At 41.3% G+C, this 14,108-nt stretch overlaps 1 protein-coding gene across 5 annotated transcripts in view; it reads left to right on the top strand.

The window, feature by feature from the left end:
• The window catches only part of cep112 (centrosomal protein 112), a 408,417-nt gene that overhangs the window by 6,895 nt on the left and 387,414 nt on the right, over positions 1-14,108 (top strand). For 4 of the 5 annotated variants that reach the window (XM_052032681.1, XM_052032682.1, XM_052032680.1 and 1 more), the window contains exon 2: positions 8,218-8,349. The exons of the other annotated variant lie outside the window; for it this stretch is intronic. In XM_052032681.1, the coding sequence (XP_051888641.1) occupies positions 8,247-8,349 (103 nt within the window). In that variant the 5' untranslated portion in view covers positions 8,218-8,246. The remainder of the gene's footprint in view (positions 1-8,217; positions 8,350-14,108) is intronic. 5 annotated transcript variants of the gene reach the window in all.

Genomic DNA, 14,108 nt, shown 5'->3' with positions numbered 1-14,108 from the left:
GCTGGATGCTGAGATTATTTCAAACTTTTCTGTTTCCTCTGACTATACTTGGCAATGTGATCTGATCTTGTTGGTGTATGTAGTATTTAGATTCTTTCAATATTATACCATGGAAATAAGATTTTTTTTCTAGTTGAGCAGAACATACAGTCTCATAAGCCACCCCTGCCATTCATAAAGGAATCTTCTACCTCAGCTCCAATTTCTCACCCAATCCTAATATCAGTTGATTCCCTTAGAATCCAGGAAGGTTGAATCCAGTCTGACTCAGCTGTAAAGTTCCCAGCAATTTAAGTTCAGGTTCAAATTTATTGTCATAGGCATACATACTTGATATAAATGCCATGAAAATTAGCTCTTTGCAGCAGAGTACATTATGAACATGACAAACATAAGTTAACATAAACTTAAATTAACATTAATTATATATAACTTGCACAACAAAATAAACATAACATCATTAATGCAAGTTAAGAGAGAGAAAATGTCACATGGACCGAGATACAGTGAAACATTTTTGTTTTTGTGCCATCCAGTCAGATCAAGCCATACATTACTATATCAAGATAGTAAAAAGAAAAACAGAATGCAGAATATAATGTTGGAGCTACATGAAAGTGCAGTGCAAGTAAACAAATAAAGTGCAAGGGCCACAATGAGGTAGATAGGAGATTAAGAGTTCATCCTTAGTTTATGAGAGATCTGTTCAAGAGTTTTTTGGACTTTGAACTAATTTCTGTAGGCAATAGGGATGGGGGTGGGAATAATATGTTAAAATTGGAATTAAAATAGCCAATAAACATTATCTTTTTATATTTTGTAGAAGCGCTTTTCCGAATGTAGACGACTGAGGCCAAAGATAACCGCTTTTGTTTCTAAAAAAAAGTCCAAGTGGTTCATTGTCAGTTAAGCAATTTCTGTTTTGGTTTTAGTGACTTGCCAATCTGAAACCAGCATCTGCACATTTGACAACTGATTAGGGAAAAAAGACTAGTTTGGGACTTCTAAAGTATTTCACTTCCTTGGTGAGCCCTTTATGGCTAACAAATTACAATACGAAGGTATTTGGGGATTTTTTTGTAAAGAAAAATGACTACCAATTTGTGTTGTGTGCTTTATGTTACAAATTTAGTATGACTTGCCATGCATGTACAGAGCCTGGCTCTCAGCTGCTGAATTTGAGTATTTTAAGAGCAAAATATCCAGGAGGTTCGAAATTATTGCTGACCATTTTTCTCGATATACCTTTTGATGTCCCAGTGGAATTCTACTCCACAATGATAGAAAGTGTAAAATGGTCTCTTGAATTCTGGAGTTAGATGACTCAGAAATTCTGTTCCTACTTTGGGATCGTTGTGTTCCTTAACCTTCACTGCCTCTGTTTTGTTAGACTGCTAATCACAATTTCAGCTTTGGATATGCTAAAACTACTTCATCTTAGCCATTTTTGGCATTGGTCCAAGTTCCAACTTTAGTCTAGACTGAAGCAAAGCTTAGTATTCTATGTGACCTGGTCTTCCCACAATTGGTTGTTTTCAACACAGATTGACTGCATGTTTTTGCTCCTACATTTGTCATTTGCTGATGTGACAATTTTGATTCTCTCTCCAAGCCAGCCTCACGCCCTGCACTGGCTGGAAGGCTCAGCTCATACAAAACTGTTGTCCATATCTATAAGTTTTAAGTCATTCCTGTTCTTTGGCTTGTTGTGGCTTTTTTTGGATTACTGTTCAGTACGTTGGGAGGCTTTTCTACATTCAAGAGTACACATTAAAAGAGCAGATTCTCTCTGGAGTAATTTTCAAGGGGATTTGTCAGTACAGTGTTTGTTTTGCATCACATGATCTGCAAGAGTTCACAGATGTTTTTGGAACTGCTGCTGGAATTTAAAGCCAGCACAAAACTATCAAATGTCCAAGATGCAAAAAATTGGTAGCGCATCATTTCTGATTGCTTCTCCATTTCATTGTAGTGGTGTACATAAGATAGCAATTCAGCTGGAGCAAGGATGTATTGCTATTTAAAAAGTATAGGTAGCTTAAATTATTCTTTTGTTTACACTAAGAAATGGAAAAATCCCATTGCAGTCACTGGAAAGAGCTTGTAATGTCTGCAACTTGCTGCTGCTCTCTGGTGGTGGAATCTGATCCTCTGTTTTTAAAGTCTCAGAGATATCAATGCTGTTAAAAGTGCAGTGGTTCAGCTAGATATAAAACATCTTCTGTCTAAGTTCATTAATTAATTTCCTTTATTAATGTGGTGGTCTCTTTGCTTTTGCCCAGAGTTGGAGCTAACTAACAGAAAGCTCCTAAGGATAGTCACGTGAATCCTGTCTGGTTCTATTAGAAGTGTGTTTTGCATGTTGTCACTGTGCAGCTATCATAAAGCTGTCTCCCAAATTTGTTTCCTGGATATGAGCTTTAATTAAAACAAATATAAGGACAAAATACAAGCAAGGGAGATGACATAAGATGAGCACCAAAAGTTTGAAAATTTAACAATCTTGCGGCGCGCAACATTATTTAACATGGAATTTGCTCAGTACTTAAGAAGTGTAAAAAGATGCTAAAATGGGGGAAAGGAGATTGGATAGTTTTCATGAAAGAATGGCCACCAGCGTAAATCTTTAAATCTATTGTGTTGTCATACAAATTAAAATGTGCAAACTATGGGCAATTTAGCATTTGATAATTGATTTGTGCAAGAATATTTCAGTGTTGTAGTCATCATTAAATTAACTGTTGAAGGCTGGGTAGAAGTCTGAGCACATGTTTCTGTTCTGTCAGGGCCTAGTATGGTCCAGAGAGCTTGAAGAAAGGTGAAATCAAATATGGTTCCGTGGTTCAGGGATGGGGTGGGAACTAAAACAGCATCCTATTTCAGTTAATTGTTTTAATTGGTAGATACAGAAACCTTTGTTTTGGTTTGTATGTTGTGTTTTGAGAACAAGGAATGGTTACTAATATTATCATGATCACCTGGGAATTAAAAATAATTTTTTTCTTGTTGTTAATTATGGTGACATATCTACTGATAAATGAGTTCACAAGCATTTTGGATCTTTCACTGTGGAAGGAAACTTCCTTCCACAAAGTGTCTCACCCCTTATTTATAAAGCGTCAATATGTCATTCCCCACATAAGCCACCTTTAGCCTTATCAAAAAATACCTATTCCTTGCACTAATTTCACCAAGAATTCAGCCAAAGAAAAAATGATTTTGCATAGGAAATGTGGCTTCCAGACCAACATAAACAAATGACCAGATAATCTGTTTGAGTGATACTGTTTGAAGTTTAATTACTGGCAAAGATATCAGGGACCAGTTCCTGGCTTAAAGAATTGTCATTGCATCTTCTATGTTAATTAAAAAGGTAGAAGATTTCTCTTTTGCTCTGGAAAAATCTCTTGACATTGCTGCGTGCCCCCTGTATTCTCTTAAATTATGTGCTCAAAAGAACATTTTGAATTGACAGTGATGCCACTTTCAACTTGCTTTATGTGAAAACTTCACAACAGGCAGAGCTGACTCATCTCCATTGGTTGGCAAACCTTCTGGATTACCTGTGAGTCTCTGTGACTCTGGTTCAGAGGAGTCGGGGCCCAAGTTGGAGGTTGGAGTTAGGCTGACAGAGGGAACTGAGATATAAATGGGTGTGTTTAATAGTTGAGAGGATAATGTTTATTTTAAGGATGGGGTTGTTATCACTTTAGGGACTATGCTATGTAGTTAGTCATGGAAAAACCGATGTGCCATGCCTGCAGCTTCTGTTGAAGTCCAAGTGCCGCAGTAAATAGTTGTATTTTGTATTGTGCTCTGTTTCCAAGTAAGTAATTAAAAGTGGCACTTGGCTCTTGACCAGTTCAGAAGAAACTACAATACACTGCATTGGTCATGAAACTGGACTATGTAAAAGTTTCAGCATATGGGAAGTAGGCATTCCTCAAAACCAAAATAAAATAAACATCAGCACAAAGGGAGCTCTAGAAGAGATGGCAGAAATAAGACATGGAATATATTGGAAAACTTGTAAAGTATAATAAAGTGCAAGAGGCATTTGGTATTTGTTTGGAAAGTTTGGATATGTTCTTCAAGGCTAATAACATGGCAGAGGCAGTGGGCTGCATTTACCCTGGGTACAGTGATCCTTGAGTGTACTCTTAGTACAGGCAAGCTCTGGTGTTTGAGCAACGTGAGCAAATTTGTTGAATACCAAAGCACAATAGATGTCCTATTTAATGAAATTGTAGTGTAGTTTGAAGAACAGTTCATCACAATATTGTGCAAAATTTCAATTACATGTACAGAACCTGTAATCAGGTGCCAAAATAATGGAATTTGGGATTACATTTTCAGTCTCAGTATCTAAGATGGTAGTAATTACTGAATATCCTTGGACAGAGCATTGAAGGACATATTAGTACGTGTGGGTTAAGTCATCAAGAAATACAGGCCAAACCTTTTGACAAAGGTACTTTTAAGGAGGCAATGAGATTTAGTGAAAATGGCATTAAAATGTGATGGTGTTTTCATCAACCCAAAGTGCAGATGTAAGTTTACTGGGCAAAGTTATAGAGACAGTAAAGGTGACATCAGCTGTGACTTCTCCGTGAGGATATTTTCATGTGGAAGCTAAGGGGAGTCTCATCTGGGTCATATGATGGCAAATGATATTAATGTCAGGAAAATTGTGCAGCTTCTGTCTACTTACTTAAAGCAGCATGCTGTTATAATGCTAACTAAATTAGACAGCTGGTACCAGTTTACTGAAGTGAACAGAATGTGGTTGATTGCTGATTGCTGTCCATGGTTTGCTCAGAGGCAAGGAAAGGCATCCACTGAACACACCCAGAGAAGCCTTTAGAATACCATTTAAGCTAGTGATGATCTAACGGAATGCAGGTTGAATTGTATCAGTGCCGGAGGTGCTGACATGATTAAAGATTGAAGTGTGTTCACAACAGTTAAATAAAAGGTCATGGCATTTTAATAAACCACTTCGTAATGGTCAAGGCATCTGCAGGCATAATTTTGGATAAGTCCTGCTAATGAAAGTAATGTCTATTGGTATTGGTTTATTATTGTCACTTGTACCGAGGTACAGTGAAAAAACCTGTCTTGCATACCGATCGTACAGGTCAATTCATTATAGGGCAGTTACATTGAGTTAGTACAGAGTGCATTGATGTAGTACAGGTAAAAACAATAACAGTACAGAGTAAAGTGTCACAGCTACAGAGAAAGTGCAGTGCAATAAGGTGCAAGGTCACAACAAGGAAGATCGTGAGGTCATAGTCCATCTCATTGTATAAGGGAACCGTTCAATAGTCTTATCACAGTGGGGTAGAAGCTGTCCTTAAGTCTGGTGGTACGTGCCCTCAGGCTCCTGTATCTTCTACCCGATGGAAGAGGAGAGAAGAGAGAATGACCCGGGTGGGTGGGGTCTTTGATTATGCTGGCTGCTTCACCAAGGCAGTGAGAGGTAAAGACAGAGTCCAAGGAGGGGAGGCTGGAGTCTGTGACGCGCTGGGTTGTGTCCACAACTCTGCAGTTTCTTGTGGCCTGGGTAGAGCAGTTGCCGTACCAAGCCATGATGCATCCAGATAGGATGCTTTCTATGGTGCATCGATAAAAGTTGGTGAGTGTCAAAGGGGACAAACCGAACTTCTATTGTGCACATACTCAGAAGTGTAGTAAATGCCAGGAGATGTGAGGTGCACTTTGGTCCATGGTAATAAGGAAGACCTGTTGCTGTCAATTGGCAGTGGACTATACCCAGAGACAGACAATGTTGGGCAAGGACCAGACCAGTCCACTTTGGGCTATCATTTTGTCTAAGCTCAGTGGGGAAAGAAAATAAATATAAGGAGCAACCAGACCGGTCATTTCCTCCAGAATTATTTGCTTTGTTTTTGTAAAGGGAGTAAGGTAGGAAGATGCAAGCAAACCAATGGTACAAGCAAAGATGGGAAGTGCCTGAGATGGATCATAAGCAAAACCATGAGTCAGTACTCAGAATGTGATTGTATGAAAGGTGTGCATCAGCGTTGATGCTAGTTAAACGACAGCAAAGTCAAATAGATGTAGCAAGTGATGGGCAAGCTCTTGCAGAACCAGCAAGAATAATGGGTCAGTTCTTCAGAACAATTGCTTGAATGGACAACAAAGAGACAGTTACCAGTGGTATTCCAGTTAAAGGAACAAGTTCCAAGGGAAAGTGCAAATGGTGGTCTAAGCTTTCTAATACTTCCTGATGAATTTGGACTTTGGAAAAGGTTCAGTGATCTCAAAAAGGCACCAGGAACCTTCTTTTAGGAAAGAAGGCTGGTAGCTGATTGTGCCTGAACTGGTTCTGATACGATGTTGGGGAGTTTATCCTTCAACCAAAAGAACATTTGAAAGGAATGTTTGCGTTTTATGGCAGTAAAACGCAAGAACACAGTGTCAGCACAGACAAGGCCGAAAGGTTGGAACATGAAAGGGAAGCAGGAGAGGAATCTGTACAAGGAAATTCAATTTGGAACTACGAGCAAGCAGTGATCTCACTATATCAGACAAATGGGAGCATTCCTTTTGGATGTTAGAATGATATTTCTCCGAAAGATCCTTCTGGAATCTGTTGAGTTTGGAGAGATGGAAATGAATGTTGGAATGCGCTTTGATGGGGGAGAACTGTTGGCTGTTTAAGTTAAACTAGAGCAAATGTGCATGGCAGAATTGCCTTGAAGCAGTTTTGGCAAAGGCCAAAGCAAAGGTTTCCAGCAGGAAAGCAGAGATAAGGTCTGCTAGCTTTAAAGGGGAAGCAATGGACAGAAGCAGTACAAGAATGAGAACAACTGAGTATATACGTACATGGAGGAGCTGTACAAGAATACGAGTGTACAGTGAAGTCCAGGGAGTACAGAGGTAAAGCCCATGATTTGGGTAGAATGCAATGAATCCACTGGGTGTGCTAGGTTCTTCAAAAGTATCCAAAGAAACTAACATTGGATTGATAACAAAGTCTACTGGAAGATGCAGAGTAAATGGAAATAGAACAAAGAGATGCTATGGAAAAGGCTCAGGAAGGCAAGAAACCTGGATTGTTTGTAAATTATTGTGAATATATGTTCTTTATTATAATTGACTTACATGTTTTTATTTTTGGAGGTAACTGAACACAAGTTGGCAGGGGTCAGCTTAAACTTAACATTGTAAGTGTAAATATATTGACCTGTTCATGCAGGGATTTGGATGGTGCAAGGTAATGGTGGTGGGTGAGATTTGTGTCCCTGGCATGTGAAATTAATGAAATTAAGCTAAAAGTTTATCTGAATTATAATTTGGATTATTCACTGAAAAAAAATTCTTTAGTTTGAGCCCAATGGGGTGGTTTATAAATGTTAATACTAAATTTAGGGCAATGCTGTAAGTGAGATGTAAATCAAATTCTGAGCTTGCTTCCTTGTACATGTTCCAGGTTGGTTTAGGTTGATTGGTGCTAGCTCGTTTTGACCTGCAGTGTCGAGGTGCATATAGGTTCTGACTGAGGCTTCTGATTCAAGACTATCATACAGCCATAGTCCAGACCAGATTGGAGAGGAAGATGGAACTGGGCCAATTAAAAGTGGTATTAGCTGCAGAGTGGCACTGAATATTATGCATTACAGGTTAAATTCTAGTCCTAGTTTCAGGTTGAATGTCATTGGGTTATAAGATTGCCACTTGTTAGAAACAAGAAAACATTGTGATTATTGCTCATCAGTGAATTACCGTTGGTTTTGAAAGGGTTAGTTGTTTTGTAACTTCTGTGAGTTGTTGTTTTTAGGTGTGCCAAAGTTTCTGGGATCTCAGTTTTCCCTACTCTTTGCCTCTTAAGTGTCTGAACATTGCACAACAAATGTTAGCACAAAACATGAAAAAAAAATTCTAAGTTGTAGGGATGGATCCTTCGTAAGATCTGGCCTTTCTGGTGGAATCTTAACCCTTTGAAAATCTGAAAATGCTGAAGTCACACAGCAAGTCATGCAACATCTATGGAAAGAGAAATATTGTTTTAGGTCGACGGCCCTTTTTCAGAACTTTGACCTGAAATGTTAACTCTGTTTCTCTTTTACATGTTGCCTGACCTGATAAGTGTTTCCAGTATTTTCTATTTTTATTTCAGATTTCCAGCCTCTGCAGTTGTTTGATTTTTAAAATCTGCTCTACTGAATGCTTTGTTTTCTGTTGGATCAGGTTGCTGTGAATAGATGTACTGACAAAGCATGATGGCCAATCAGGAGGAAACCTGGGACAAGCTGGATTCAGAATTTGACCACTTTTTAGTTGACATGAAACCATTTGTTCTGAAGCTTGTACATAAGTCAGGTAAGGTAATGATGATTTATAAAGTTCTCAAAGATTATTTCAGAACCATTTCACATATTGGTAATTTCTCTCTTCTCTGAATAATATCAAGGTTTGAGTTTTATTTTCTGTGAAGAATTTCATTCTGTTTTAATATCTTGAGCTTTAGAATTCTGCTAATGAAATCTGAATTCAGCTGTAGTTTGAATTTCTGGTCCAGGAGCATTGATGGTTCAGGATTGCAATGTTAGAAGATCTAGACTAGCGTAAATACCTCCTAGTTTCTTTCTGCTGTCACTTATTCAATAGTAGCATGTTTGCAGTGCTTAAACCATAGAACAATACAGCACAATACTGGCCCTTCGGCCCACCATGTTATGCTGACCTTCAAACCACACCTAAGACTATCTAACCCCTTCCTCCCACATATCCCTCTCTTTTAAATTCCTCCATATGCTTATCTAACAATCTCTTGAACTTGACCAACGTATCAGCCTCCACCACCACCTCAGGCAGCACATTCCATGCACCAACCACTCTCTGGGTGAAAAACCTCCCTCTGACATCTCCCTTGAATTTCCCACCCCTTACCTTAAAGCCATGCCCTCTTGTATTGAGCATTGGTGCCCTGGGAAAGAGGTGCTGGCTGTCCACTCTATCTATTCCTCTTAATATTTTGTGTACCTCTATCATGTCTCCTCTCATCCCCTTCCTCTCCAATGAATAAAGCCCTAGCTCCTTTAGTCTCTCCTCATAATCCATACTTTCTAATCCAGGCAGCATCCTGGTAAATCTCCTCCACATCCTTCCTATAATGAGGCGACCAGAATTGGACACAGTACTCTTAGGTGTGGTCTAACCAGAGTTTTGTAAAGCTGCATCATTACTTTGCGGCTCTTAAACTCGATCCCACGACTTATGAATGCTAACATCCCATAAGCTTTCTTAACTATCCTATCCACCTGTGAGGCAACTTTCAGTGATCTGTGTATATGAACCCCCAGATCCCTCTGCTCCTCCACACTGCCCAGAATCCTGCCATTAACCTTGTACTCCGCCTTGGAGTTTGTCCTTCCAAAGTGTACCACCTCACACTTCTCCGGATTGAATTCCATCTGCCACTTGTCAGTCCAGCTCTGAATCCTATCAATATCCTTCTGTAAGCTTCGACAGTCCTCCACACTATCCACAACACCACCGATCTTTGTGTCGTCTGCAAACTTGCTAACCCACCCTTACACCCCCTCATCTAAGTCATTAATAAATATCACAAAAAGTAGAGGTCCCAGAACCGATCCCTGTGGGACACCACTAGTCACAGCCCTCCAATCCGAATGCACTCCCTCCACCACAACCCTCTGCTTTCTACAGGCAAGCCAATTCTGAATCCACACGGCCAAGCCTCCCTGGATCCCTTGGTCTCTGACCTTCTGAAGAAGCCTACCATGTGGAACCTTGTCAAACGCCTTACTAAAATCTATGTAGACCACATCTACTGCACTACCCTCATCAATCTTCCTGGTCACCTCCTCAAAGAACCCTATCAGGCTTGTGAGGCAAGATCTTCCCTTCACAAAGCCATGCTGGCTGTCCCTAATTAGTCCATGATTCTCTAAATGCTCATAGATCCTATCTCTTAGAATCCTTTCTAACAGCTTACCCACCACAGACGTAAGGCTCACTGCTCTGTAATTCCCTGGACTATCTCTACTATCTTTTTTGAATAAGGGGACAACATTTGCCATCGTCCAGTCCTCTGGTACCATTCCCATAGACAACGAGGACTCAAAGATCCTAACCAACAGTTCAGCAATCTCCTCCCTTGCCTCACGAAGCAGCCTGGGGAATATTCCATCAGGCCCCAGGGACTTATCTGTCCTAATATTTTGTAACAGCTCCAACACATCCTCTCTCTTGATATCTACATGCTCTAGAACATTACCCTCACCAACACTGTCCTCAGCGTCATCAAGACCCCTTTCCTCGGTGAATACTGAAGAGAAATATTCATTGAGAACCTCAACCACTTCCACAGCTTCCAGGCACATCTTCCCACCTTTGTCTATAAACAGACCTATCTTTACTCTAGCCATCCTTCTGCTCTTCACGTACGAGAAAAAAGCCTTGGGATTCTCCTTAACCCTACTCCCCAAAGCCTTTTCATGCCCCCTTCTTGCGCTCCTCAGCCCCTTCTTAAGTTCCTTCCTTGATACTCTATATTCCTTATGAGCCCTATCTGATCCTTGCTGCTTACACCTTATGTACGCTGCCTTTTTCTTCCTAACTAGTTGTTCCACCTCTCTTGTCACCCGTGGTTCCTTCACCCTGCCGTTCCTTCTCTGCCTCACCAGGACAAATTTATCCCTAACATCCTGCAAAAGATCTCTGAACATCAACCACATCTCCATAGTACATTTCCCTTCAAAAATGTCATCCCAATTTACACTCTCTAGTTCTCGCCTTATAACCTCATAATTCGCCTTTCCCCAATTAAATATCTTCCCCTCCTCTTTGCTCCTATCCCTGTCCATGACAATGCTAAAGGTTATGGAGCAGTGGTCGCTGTCCCCCAAATGCTCACCCTCCGAGAGATCTATCACCTGACCTGGTTCATTACCTAAAACTAGATCTAATATGGCATTCCCCCTAGTCGGCCTGTCAACATACTGTGACAGGAATCTGTCCTGGACACATTTAACAAACTCTGCCCCATCTAAACCTTTGGCACTAAGCAGGTGCCAATCAATATTTGGGAAATTGAAGTCTCCCATGATAACAACCCTGTTATTTTTGCATCTTTCCAAAATCTGCTTCCCAGTCTGCTCCTCAGTATCCTTGCTGCTACCGGGGGGGTCTATAGAATACTCCCAGTAGAGTAACTGCTCCTTTCTTGTTCCTAACTTTCACCCATACTGACTCTAGAGAGGATCTTTCTACATTATCCACCCTTTCTGCAGCTGTAATAGTGTCCCTGACCAGTATCACCACCCCTCTTCCTCTTCTCCCCCCCTCCCTATCCCTTTTAAAACACTGAAAACCAGGAATATTCAGTATCCATTACTGCCCTGGTATCAGCCATGTCTTTGTAATAGCCACAATATCATAGTCCCATGTACTTATTCAAGCTCTCAGTTCATCACCCTTATTCCTGATACTTCTTGCATTTAAGTAAATGCACTTTAGCCCATCCACCTTTCTACTTTTATAACCTGTACTCTGCTTCTCCTTCCTCAAAGCCTCTCTACCTGTTAGATCTGACTTTTCCCCATCCCCTTCTTCCTCTGACCTTACCCCTCTGGTTCCCATCCCCCTCGCAAACTAGTTTAAACCCTTGCAAACCACCCTAGCAAACCTGGCTGCAAGGATATTAGCCCCCCTCAGGTTCAGGTGTAACCTGTCCTCTCTGTACAGGTCCCACCTTCCCCAGAAGAGATCCCAGTGATTCAAAAATCTAAAACCTTCCCTCCTATACCAACTTCTTAACCACGCATTTATCTGCCATCTCCTCCTATTCCTACCTTCACTATCGCATGGCACTGGCAGCAATCCTGAGATTGCTACCCTTGAGGTCCTGTTTTTCAGCCTTCTGCCTAGCTCCCTAAACTCACTTTTCAGGACCTCATCCCTCCTACCTATGTCGTTGGTACCAACATGAACCACGACTTTTGGCTTTTGGTATGTCTCTGTGGACCCGATCAGAGACATACCAGACCTTGGCACCTGGGAAGCAACATACCATCCGGGATTCATGCTCACTGCCACAGAACCTCCTATCTGTTTCCCTGACTATCAAGTCCCCTATCACTACTGCCTTCCTCTTCTCCTCCCTTCCCTTCTGAGCAGCAGGACCGGTCCCAGTGCTAGAGACCTTGCTTCTGCTGCTTGATCCCTGCAGGTCATACCCCTCAACAGTTTCCAAAGCGGAAAACCTGTTATTGAGGGGAACAGTCTCCGGGGTCCTCTGCACTATCTGCCTGTTTGTTTTCTTTTTCCTTTTCTCTCCCTTGACAGTCACCCTTCTATCTACTTCCTGGACCCCAGAAGTACCTGCTCTAAAGGGGGGTGACTGTCTCCCGATGTACAGTATCTACATAACTGTCTCCCTCCCTGATGCTTCGCAGTGTTTGAAGTTGCAACTCCAGCTCATTAATTCTGAGCTGAAGTTCCTCCAGCCTCAAGCACTTACTGCAGACGTGGTCATTGTGCACCACAGCAAGGTCCACGAGCTCCCACATCAAGCAGCTGCAGCACACCACCATGTTCTCCATCTGAACTAATTCTTTCCCTACCTAGTTTTTTCCTACTTAAAAACTTATAAGAGGTAACAGGTAAACTTTACCTTTACGTACCAGCTACTCACCCGCCTCGCCCCTTTACGCAGAAGCCCGTTAAGCCAAAGCCCAAAACACTCTGCTCCCTCTCACTCCACTGCCCGCTCTGACGCTGCCCGCTAGTTTTGGCAGTCTTTTTAAACAGCTCGCATGCTACCGACTGACGTCACGCACCTGCGCAGTTACTCCCCGCTATCCCCGAACCGTTAGAAGAAAAAACTTATCTGCTCGGAACTCCTCGGCTGCTTCCGCTCACTTGCCTCTCGCTCCCGATGTGCTTATTCCACATATTTCCGAGTTATTTTACAGAAGAGTTATCCAAACCTTGCTGGGGGTTTGCTTATCGTAAAGGCTTGTTGCTTGCATGAAAAGTTGAAAGCAGCATTCATATTAATTTCCACTTGCCTCAAATTGCTGATATAAATGGATCTGACTTAAGATTTATCCACCAATGAGCACTGCACGCTAAAATAAGTGAGATGTGAGGTAAAAAAACAACTGTTTCTTTAGTCTGTTTGTTGCATTAAGATTTCTTCTCCAGCTGCATGATGATTTGAATTGCTGGCAAATCAGGAATCTGACGCAGATCATTAATTTGAATGAAAATTCGTTTTGTGAATGTCCTCTTGAATCAACCAAAGAAAAAATGATGAAATAATTGTTGGATCGAGGAGAAATGTTATGATGTTTGTTTGCTTTGCAATGGATGATGTATCTAATCATGAATTTTGAACCAGGAACATAACTGAGGATTGTGAACACTTTATAAATCACAAAAACAGAGAGTAAACAATTTTCCTATCTACTCAGTGATAACTTTGGATAATCTTGATGATGTTTTGCTAATGTTTCAAAAGTACAGTATAGCAGTTTAAAGAAAAGATGTTTGTTGATAGTTTAGCGAGTTTCAGTTGAGCATAAGAGGCATGCAAATCAGTAAGGTCCATTTATGGTTTCTCTTTATACTGGCTATCTCCCCTCTCTGCTCTTAATCCTGATGCAGGGTTTCAACCTGAAACGTTGATCATTCCTCACCAGCACCCTGCGCAGCCCCCCCCCCCCCCCCCCCCCCGATGCTGCTCAGCCTGCTTGAGATCCTTAGCAGAGGAAATGAGATGAGATGAGCAGAGGAAACTGGAAGATGTCCCCACTCCTGATTAATACATGGAAACACCTGCAATCTTGTTGGATGTTTAGTGTGACATATTTGAGTTTGATGGTGATGTCTTCTGCTTGCACCTCATCTTAACCTGGTGGCACTTATTATCTTCACAAGGTGGTGCTTTGGTAGTAAGGGACTGAAACTTTAGGATTGTGGGTGGGTTGCTGATTAAGTGGGCTGTCTTGTCCTGTTTGGTATTGAGCTCCCTGAGTGTTCCTGTAACTAAACTCATCCAGGCATGTGCAGAGTATTCCATTATGCTTCTGACTTGTGGCTTGTAACTGGTG

The sequence above is a fragment of the Pristis pectinata genome, chromosome 18 (genome assembly GCF_009764475.1).
Source record: "Pristis pectinata isolate sPriPec2 chromosome 18, sPriPec2.1.pri, whole genome shotgun sequence".
NCBI classification, from domain to species: Eukaryota; Metazoa; Chordata; class Chondrichthyes; order Rhinopristiformes; family Pristidae; genus Pristis; species Pristis pectinata.
Note: the sequence above shows the minus strand (reverse complement) of the source record. Positions and strands in the feature narration are given on the sequence as shown.